General features: G+C 35.6%; 2 protein-coding genes across 2 annotated transcripts; one reads left to right on the top strand and one right to left on the bottom strand.

Moving 5' to 3' along the window:
• The first annotated feature begins 563 nt into the window (after positions 1-563).
• Positions 564-3383, top strand: LOC117118058. Its single transcript, XM_033262549.1, has 3 exons — positions 564-922; positions 1532-1579; positions 1861-3383. Exons 1-3 carry the CDS (start codon positions 751-753, stop codon positions 2907-2909), a joined length of 1269 nt encoding a protein of 422 aa, XP_033118440.1. The 5' UTR covers positions 564-750; the 3' UTR covers positions 2910-3383.
• Positions 3384-4065: 682 nt separating this feature from the next.
• Positions 4066-6606, bottom strand: LOC117118055. The gene is made up of 2 exons (XM_033262542.1): positions 6238-6606; positions 4066-5319 (listed from the first exon to the last, which is right to left on the bottom strand). Exon 2 carries the CDS (start codon positions 5299-5301, stop codon positions 4087-4089), a length of 1215 nt encoding a protein of 404 aa, XP_033118433.1. The 5' UTR covers positions 5302-5319; positions 6238-6606; the 3' UTR covers positions 4066-4086.
• Between the last annotated feature and the right edge of the window lie 3997 nt (positions 6607-10603).

The raw sequence follows: 10603 nt of genomic DNA, 5'->3' as shown, positions 1-10603 counted from the left end.
AGCTACCTTTAAGTATCTGGACTGTCTCTTATACACATCATAAACAATACTCTTATTATTAATACTCTTATTCATTGATAGTAGTGCAGGGGTATATGTTAAAAAAAGGCTCATGTTCGCCCAATTCATGTTAATTTATGGCAACAATGCTTTTCAGACTCGGAATTTTATACTAAATAAAGAACAATTTTAGTGCCTATTTTTTTCGAGAAGGTGAACTGGGTTGGAAAATAAGATGGCGGACATCTGGTCAAACATAGGATTATGTGGTATTATTTGAAAGGAAATCATGCACTGAATATTATTTCCATTAGCTAATATCACAAAAAATGTAGAGTAATGGAGATATTAGCCATTAAACATGTCAATTATTTTTTTTTAAAGACATTTAAATTTTGTAAAAATTATTTAATCTATTTTAAAAAAATCTCTCTAAAAATATTTGGCTGAATTTTTTTTGTGAAGTGCGCCACCAATACCAAGGATGACTGTAGAAACTGCCATTACCACTAATCGGACATGTCGTGTAAATGGTGCGGTCGGTTAACGATATTGAACCATGGAGGTATTATAGTGAACTGGAGGGATTACTTGAATTCAGTCCTTTGACGATCATTCCGACCGCTCTGATAAGAATCCATAAGGAACAGACCATAATCAACTTTATCTATAATCCAATTCAGGAAAATCCGCGCTGGCATTATGTAATAATTACCCATAAGTCATTTCGTTCACGAAGACGATGCTGAGATGCGGACGCGCACATTTCTAATAATTATGGCGAAGTATAGCAAAGAAGATTATTTTGTTGGCGAAGACTTCGATAACTTAAGCGATTTCAGTTTTGATGAAGACGATTTGAATGAGTTTGAACATGAATGCTTACAAGACGACAAGGAGAATACAGAAAGTGACAATCATGGTATGATTTTACCTCCTTTTGTTAATTCGATTTACTTTAGGTCTAGGCTAGCCCGCTGTAGCGTCCGATGGGCGTTGCTAGCCAGCGTAGGCCTGGGATCGTTTAGGCGCTAGGCCTAGCGGTACATTAGCCGTTTCCGTACCTGTTTTCTAATAATATTTCATGGTAAATAATTGTTATTATTTATAGCTGCTAGGAAATGAATGTACTGTAATTTAAAAAACAGTTTATGCAATTGTTTTTATTGTGTCTGCAGTCAAATCATGGAGGTATTAGTTAGATAGTACATGGAGGTATAATTATAGTATAAAAATATTACCTCCATAATCAAATATGGTCCTGGATGGATCATGGAGCTTCTACTAGCCTGGTTAAATACAAAACAGGTCTAGTAGGTTTAAGCACAAGAAGATTGTTTATGCCTAACTGTTTAACTGTTTAAAAAAATTGTTTTGATGCAAGTAATATACATTGAGTCTAATATTATTAATCATTAGTTTTTTTTATTTTAATTAACTTCACACTGGCACTAAATGTTGTTTAAAAATACAGTTATAATTATGCATTGAGGTTTTATTTATGACAGTTTACTTTTTTTTAATTACATAGGTAATGCAGAGAAAACTGACGAACCAACTACTGAAGAATCAAACAAAAGTATGTATTACTACTTTATTGCTGTTATTCTTGAGTTTAAAATTTATTAAACAGTTGGATGTATTGTTGTGGTATTGTACAGTTACAGATAAAGTTTTGTGATGGGTAATTTCCTTTTTGAATAAAACATTTGAAAATAGATTAACTGTATCTCAGTTTCCTCTCTTTTGTGACTTGTACATTCCCCAAATTCGGTTACATTTTCTTTTTAATATTTCATTTAATTATGTACTGTACTCTTTAAAACATTTTTAATGACACTATTTTTTTCAATTTTTTAGGAAAAAAGGGAAATTCAAAGCCGAAGAAGAAAGTAAAGTGCCCTAAGCGACCAGAATGCAATATATCAGAAAAACAAATATTAGAAAAATGCAAATTGTTGGATGTACTTCTCGCAATAAAATCGAATCCCTTGTTCACAGACTGTGAAAATGGTGAGGATCTATTGAAGATAATTAGGAGTGTAGAGCAAGCATTTCTGAATGAAGTTTCGGACTTACCCAAATTTGCTGAGGATATTGTCAGAAAAATAATAGCTGCAATTGAAGCAGGAGACAAGAAGAAAATAGGAGCACAGTCAAATGACATATTAAGTGAAGAGATCCACAAGTTGAACTATGATAGCTTAAAGCAAACTTTCAAATGTATTATTGCACGTGAATGCAAAATACGGAACAATTTTTTAGTAAATTTTCTCTATGGACAAATCATTAGTGAACTTTATAAGATAGTGCTGCCACTTAAACACAGTTCCAAACCGAAAGAAAATGCTGAACATGCTTGCACCCTTACAAAAGCAGAGGAGCAAATTGTCAGGTATGTTGCTGGCTACATACCCTTTGCATTGATTAAGAGATACAAAAAGCACTCAAACTCTGTGTCGAAAGCATATTTGCAGGTACTGCAATGCCTGAAAATAGATGCCGAGAATGAAGAAGACTTCACCCAGAAATGGATATCAATGCAAGATAGAGGTGGTCTCTTCAAGGTTAATGACAAGGCATATGAACTTTTCAGTATGATGGAAAAAATCACTAAAGGCTGTCTGCATAAAGATGACTTAACCAGGTTTCAAACTGAAAGTATGCAGCAGTTTCTAACAGAGCAAATAATGGAGAACTCATTAACACAAAACTACTGGTATGGCTTAATGGAAGGGACACTCTCGGGAGAGGCAAGTCGAAAGCTGCTGCATACTATTGTGGAGTACTATGCCAAAATTCGATGTAAAAGCTTTGTGAAATCAATTGTAAACATTAGGAAGTTGCAGAAAGACCCCACAATTTCAAAGAAATTCGAAAAAGGGCTTAGGAAAACACTAGATAAATAGAAACACTATACAACACTTTCAACTAATGTCTTTTAATTTTCATCTTTCATATATTTCATTAGTGTCTCTACACAGTACTGAATTTATTTCATTACTGTTACTATTTGGTAAATATACAATGGATTTAAAATGAATAATATAAGTAACCAGGATCTTATACAATGTTTCATTTCATTTTGATATGTTACTGTACATCTCATTTTTTTATTTTCAACCAGGAGATTCAAAATGAATTTATTTCATTGCAGTTACTATTTTGTAAATACTGTATACTAAAATAAAAAAATAATATGAATAATTGAATAACCAAGATCTTATGATATTTATACAATATTTAATCCCATTTTGATACGTTACTGTACATCTCATTTTTTATTTTCAAATGGGAAACTCAATGGGAAATGCTGTTACGATTTTGTAAATACACTGAAATGTAAAACAGATTTTAAAATGAATAAAGTAACCAAGATCTTATGATAGTTATACATTGTTTCATTTCATTTGCTACTGTACATCTAATATGTTTTTTTATTTTCAACTGGGACATTCACAAAGAACAACTATGGGACTACAGTACTATGAAATTATGCCATTACTATTTTATAAATAAACTGGAATATCCAAGATGATCTTGATGAAGATGATTTCTTTTTCTGCTGCATTGTAAACAAACTTCAGCCTTCTGTTCAAAATCATAGTCTGACGTCATTCGTTCTAGGTTTATTTGGCAAAGGTTCATCAGACAGTATATTGTTGCTCTGGTTTCTGAAGGCATTTGTACAGTTACCTCTACGAGCAGCTGAAACACAATCACCGGCTACATGCAGAGAAAGAAAGTTGTTCTTGAACTCTTCTGCAGTTGGGTTGTCATTCGTTCCTCCAGCTGACCTCTGTTTGCTTACTGTACACTCAGTATATTATCACATAAATTTGGACAAAAATCGCATCATTGTATATTTCTCTGAGGTATGTGAATAGTAATTACTATAATAGCATTTATTTATATTTTAATCCTTGCGGTTCACCACATAGGTAGTTCCGAAAAGAACTTGAGTTGAGAACAGTTCTTTTCAAAACTACCTACATGGTACCGCAAGCATTAACATACAGTACTGTATATGTTGTTATTATTTGGCCATGCAAACCTTCAAACAATAATAGCATATAATAATAATATTTACCTCTTTATTGTGTTTTGATGAGGAAGGTTCAAAAACCCAGATTTGCGGATTGTGTCGTATGCTGCTGAAGACTTGTGGTACACAGCTATACAAAACCTAATAATTGCTGGATGCCACTTTACAGCTGTTTTAGATTTTGCCTTTGCTGCTTTCATTTGTTCTTCCCACAGCAACCGCTGAGGAGTTCCTTCAGGAAGGTGGATGGTGTACTTTTCTTCATTTTCAATTAATGACTTAATCAAGTTGTTGTCTCCTGCATTATGGAGCTTTCTGCTTTTCTTTTGAAACATAGAAGCAATCTTGTCTTGAAGTATGTGATTCTTCCTCTTCAGGATCTGCTTTTCACGGACAACAAATTCAAGCTTCTCTTCAATCTCCTCTCTGGACCGTTGATCATTTCTTTTGTGTGATGATGTAGGTGTACATGCCATGTTCTCTTTCTTTGTTGTATCTCTCCTTGAAAAAAGAGTGGGACGGTATATGTTACACACACAGCAACGCTCCTCCTCTGATAATATGTTGCACTGAACATGTCTAATAGTCGTTGGCTCAACAATTGCAACAGTGTCTCCACTTCGTGATTTCAATATAGTCTCTCCACATTTAATAACATCCATAAAATCTGAATTTCCAATGCAAATACAAAACTTTTGGAGTGTTTCCAAAAACTTGTTAATATTGTCAGTGATTCTTTCATAGCCTTGAAATCTATTTGCCTGTATTTTGTGATTAAGGACATGCAGGGTCCACTCACCATTTGGTTTTATAGCCAGTGATTTGATTACATTTCTAGTTTCAAATTCAATTTCCATGCAGTACATCATCTCATTTCTTTCAGCAAACATAAAGTTATGTTTTGAACATGCACTCCTTGCAATTTCGGACAAAGTTGGTCCAGATGGTTCAAATTTCACTATCGTGTCACTACAACAAATCTTACAGCTGCTGTCATCATGTGCCTCAAAAATTGGCACAGTGATATTTAAAGGTGTAGTGATTTTCTGTTTATTCTTCCGTTTTTGCCACCACTCCAATCTTCTATGGCAAGCATGGCAAACAAATTGTGGATGAATTCCATCAACATCATTTTGTAAGTTAATGTTCAGAGCTGCTGTAAGTTGTCTTGCATTATGTTCTTTCTTCTTGTACTGAACACCAAGTTTGTTCCCACAAACACGGCAAAGAGAGTTCAAGTTTTCCCAGTGAGACATTTCAGCATAGCATTATTTCTATTAAAAAAGAAAGAAATTAATAATTATTAATACTTTATCTAAAATAACATGCCATTCCATATGTACATGAAGTTTTTCTTCTGTATAACCTTCTACTTAAATCCAATTGTATTATAAGATTATTAGTCCCATGGAAGTATTAAAGGTATTATAAATTAATACCTCCATGTTAGTCCTAAGTCCAATTGTATTATTAATTATTAGTCCTGAATAAAATGTCTAGTGTGACCGAACCCAGGGGAGAAGTTTAAAATTATTATTTTAGGTCTTGGGGTAGCTTTTAATGTTAATAATGAATCTCCAAAATACCCCACCCTCTTTGTCCCCCGCATTTATTATAAATATATATTTAATTAATTGGTGGATTTTGAGACCAAGGAAGCTGGGCCTGTACTAGCCTTCGCCAAGCCTTTATAATAACTCTATGAGCCAGGTTATCTAAGGCTCTAGCTAGCTAGCTACAGTAGGCCTCACTGGCCCTATATAGGGCATAGGCTGGGCTGCCTCATGGCTGTTTTATAATTCACTATAATACCTCCATGCTCTAGACCCTAGCCACCCCCCCCCCTCCCTAGTACTTACTAGGCCTAGGCCAGGCCTGACTTATAATATAATATTAATAAGTCGGCCTGCTTAGGCCTACCTAGGCCTAGGCCTATATAAAAGTAGGCTAGCCCAGCCGTATTTACGTTACTAAAGCAAATGACGTCATCAACGTCGAAATTGTCAAAATTAGTGGTACTTTGAAGGAAAATAACCAAAATAGGGACAATTAGGTACAGTTCACATGGACAAATTTATGTAAAACAATATCTATTCCGCCAAACAAGACAGGTCACATTTATGAAAACGAATGAGAAATACATTAAACATCGTTTTTAACATAGCATATTCTCTAAAAAAAATAAAACATACCTTTACTTTGATCGTTGATAGAAACTGTTTGGATAAGCTGATTTAAATGCGGTTTTCAATGGCCTTTTCAACAATAAATTGCGCTCGATATGGTAACTTTCTTTACTCAAAAATACTTCAACAGACATACTGCGCATGCTCTAAACAAAATTACAGTTTTCCTCTGGCTTTTTCCCCAATACCAGGTCCTACCGACGCCCCCAACAAATCTAGTTCTGCGCATGCTCGGCGGTCGGAATGATCGGACATCAATAGACCGTAACATCTTGGTAAATCGCGTCGGATCTCTTTGTAGTAATTGCCTTATCAGTATTAAACAACGGGGGGTTTTCAGTGTTGTTTCTCCAGTTCACTATAATACCTCCATGGTCTGAATGGGGTATTATTTGTATGTAGTTTCATCACCATGCGAAACAGGCCACACAACTGAAAGGTTGAAAGACCAAGAATTATTGAAACAGGCTGCCAGTATAGTTCTTTTAGAGAAGAGGTCTGTAGCAGCTGATTTTGATGGCATTCATGTAACTTTGAGTTGTTTGGTGAAGAAGTTGAAAACTGGTAGGTTAATGTGGCTTTATTATTAAAAATCTTTTATCAGTGTTATATCCATATTATTTAATGTATTAATTTTGATTATTTAATTATTGCTTTCATACAGTGAATGAAGAATGACTAATAATAATAATAATAATAATATTTGAAAACAAATATATTGTTTCCTATTTGTAGCTGGACCCATGAATAAGGTAGAGGTGGTGTGACATGCCCTAGAAAAAACAAATGTTGGATATATGCTAAGCCCAGCCAAGTGCTCACAAAGGAACAAGAAAGACGGTTGGTAGATTACCTGAAGTCTGCCGCACCTGTATATTTTGGGCTATCACCCACTGAAGTAAAGAAATTTGCATTCGAATGTGCTGAAGCCTTTAAGTTAGTTATACCAGAACCCTGGAAAGAGAAGAAAATGGCTGGCCCTGACTGGTTTCATGAAAAGAAACAGAGACATAAGTGTTAGGACAACAGAGGCAACCAGCCTAGCAAGAGCCACAAGCTTCAAGTACCAGTTCAATGTAAATATGTTTTTTGACAAGCTTGTTGATGTTATGGACAGGTACCATTTTCAAGCGTCAGATATTAGGAATGTCGACGAAACCGGTGTCGTTACTGTTCAGAAAGGTGGCAAACTTGTAGCCGAGAAAGGCCTCAAACAAGTGGGGTCGATAACATTTGATGAACGCGGTACACTTTTTACGATGTGTGAGGCGGTAAGCGCCACAGGGAATACTGTTCATCCTATTTTTATTTTTCCCAGATTTCATTTTAAGTCTCATTTCATCCCCAGTGGTCCAATCGGATGTGTCAGTACAACCAATCCGGCAGGATGGATGACTGAAAGTGACTTCCTACTTTTTATGGAACATTTTATTAAGGTTGTTCGTCCAAGGAACGACCTGTTTTGTTATTGATAGACAATCATCTGTCCCATCTGTCAGTTACTGTCTTGAATCTGGCTAAGGATAATGGTGTCGTGATGCTGTCGTTCCCACCCCACACATCACATAAACTACAGCCATTAGCAGACATGCCAACCCTACAAGGCCAATAAGAGGAGTCTGAAATACTTCTGAGAGGAGTTTTGGCAATGTGAGAGGAGTATTCCTAAGACATGGTACCAATGTCATCGGAATTGATAAGTATTCCATTACAGAAACTTGTTGTATTTGACATATATGACACCGGAAGTGAATAAACAGTCTCTTTGGCTATGAACCGGAACATGCGTACTGGACTGTAATTATATGTAGTAAATTTGGTCCAAATACATTTCAGCTGAAACTGTCACAAATTTTATTTTTCGACTGAGACAGCAAGCGGATCTGTGTGATTTCGGAACAGAGAAAGAGAATAATATTAGAGATCAATTGATAGATGGATGTCTATCAGAGAAGTTGAAGAAAATATTACTGCAAAAGGGGAATGAATTATCCTTAGAAAAAGCAGTAACCATTGCTAGTTTTGAATTGGTTCAGAAGCAGTCAGAGACTATGTCAGCAGCGAGTAATAATTTGTAGAACACCCAGTGTTCATGCCGTACAACAGCGTACAAATTTGAAAGGCAGGTGTAGAAACGGTTGCGTTTCTGTAGAGTTTTGTAAGTGAAAATAGGTGGCGCACAGCGAAATGCCCAGTTGTCAGACCAACGCTAATGATCCGTGTTGCTATGAGGATTGTGTATGTGTAATAACAGGAGCAAACGGTACATTATTCAACCGTTTCTAAAGTTATTGGTTAGAATCCTAACCAACGGATTAAATGTAAGTTTATAAGAGTAATTTGTAGGGCAGTGATGATAATTGGTTTACAATAACAGGTGGGAGTATCTCTCCATTTATAGGCCTAGACCTAGCTAGGTATTACTGTCATGCACGGTGAGGCCAATGTGCATTGTGTTTAGGTATTACTAGGCCTACTACACTATCAACGGGAAACGTGCGATTAGGCTCTGACCAGGATCATAATTATGAGCTTATGTCGATTAGGCCTGCCCCAGATTGATACTGTAGAGTGGCGGTATTATGAGTACTGTATTAGATTCTGAACGTATTGTTATTATAATACTGCTAGTAGTATGTGTGAATGTACATGGCGATGTTCAACAATAACTAATATTATATGACTAAATGAAATGTGTCAATGAAGAATCACGTCAGATATCAGTCTTCACGATTGATTGGATTTATAGTTATACAATATGCATTATACTATTGAAGTTGATTTAGTCCTAATCAGTATTGGTACTCATGCTGCTATAAGATGATTGTTGTAATTATAATTCTAACGCTTGTTGGTAATGTTGGATTTATATAGTATAGTTTATTGAGATATTGTTTAAGGTTGATGTTCCTTGTTTAGGCTAACCTGTTCAGGAGGTGATCGGTAGAGTAGTCCTGTAATTGACTGATCACACATTATGCTAACCTGTTTGTAGGAAACACGGCAAAGTAGTAAGTCTTCATTTATTGCAGGCAAACCGTATTATGTAAGGCTTATTGTATTGAATGGTTCATAATAATGTTTTCAAGAAGTTTCTATGTTTATGGTTATTTGAATTGAATGAGATGTTAAGATAAATGATAAAGGTTATCATCAGAGACTTTATTGTAATAAACGTCATAGAACTTTAACGGAGTTTCCTGCATCATTTGTTCAGTGTTTTGCGGCAAATTCAATTTACTATTGGAGCATCCACGTGAAAGAAGGAGCAAAACATTATGGATCCAGAGAAGCTGAAGATTACACGGCGAAACCGGAAGGGTAATCTTACAAGAACAATGAAAGAATTGCATATGCTATTCCAAGCAGCCAGACAAACACGATGAGATAAATAAAGCTATTGAAAAGGCAAAGGCCAAGTTTGAGGCTATTGAAGCATCCCATGATGAGTTAATTGAGCGTTTGGCTGATGAAGCGGAATATGTTAAAGAAGAAGAATGGATGGTCCAATGTCAGGAAGAGTTCCTTTCCGAGACGAGGGTAATTGAGTTACAGTTAGCCGAAGTGTGGAAAGACAAGTCTGAACAGAAATCAGAGATAGTTCAAGATGCTGAAACAGTTGAAATCAATACATAGACCAAAGAGAAGGTCGAGGTAACTGGAAATAAAGGTAGCAAAAATGGACAAAATGTTGAATCAGAACCGCCTAAGGCGGATGAAAATGTTAGTGTTAATGATGTAAATGTAAAGAGTAATGAAAGTTTAATTGGGTTGTTTCAAACATTGGCTTTGCCAAAAACCAAGGCTAAGCAATATAAGGGAGATCCTTTATATTACCATGCATTTATATCAGGTTTCAACAATATGGTGACAAATGTACCAGATTATGGGTTAAAGTTAAACACCTTATTATTCAGTTAAAGCCCTAGAGTCTATACAGTTTTGTGTATTAAAACCACCTAAGGAAGGCAATGAGGCTGCGTGTAAAACGCTTAAAGAGAAATTTGGCAATACAGGAGTGATATTGCAAGCTTGGGTGAGTAAAATCACAGATAGACCCAAGATAGAGGTGAATGCATTAAAACAGTATGCAGAGGATCTAGACAATTGTTTCCAAACCCTTAAGGAATTAGGATACCTCAACGAATTAAACAATCAAAGTAGCCTAAAACTAATAATTGAAAAATTACCAAGATTTCTTAGGTGGCAGGAAAGGAAAACTACCGACTGAAATTAAAATCAGAGAATGCAACACTTGAGAATGTTGTGAAGTTCATTAGAACATGGTACTGGAAGTTAATGATCCTGTCTTCGGATTCAGTGAAATCAGGCAGCCAACTCGCACAACAGAGGTTAGAAAAGTACAGGTAAA

The sequence above is a fragment of the Anneissia japonica genome, unplaced genomic scaffold, assembly GCF_011630105.1.
Source record: "Anneissia japonica isolate Jap-2015-1 unplaced genomic scaffold, ASM1163010v1 scaffold287844_len763494_cov143, whole genome shotgun sequence".
NCBI classification, from domain to species: domain Eukaryota; kingdom Metazoa; phylum Echinodermata; class Crinoidea; order Comatulida; family Comatulidae; genus Anneissia; species Anneissia japonica.
The sequence above is the reverse complement of the archived record's forward strand: the minus strand, read 5'-3'. Positions and strand labels throughout refer to the sequence as shown.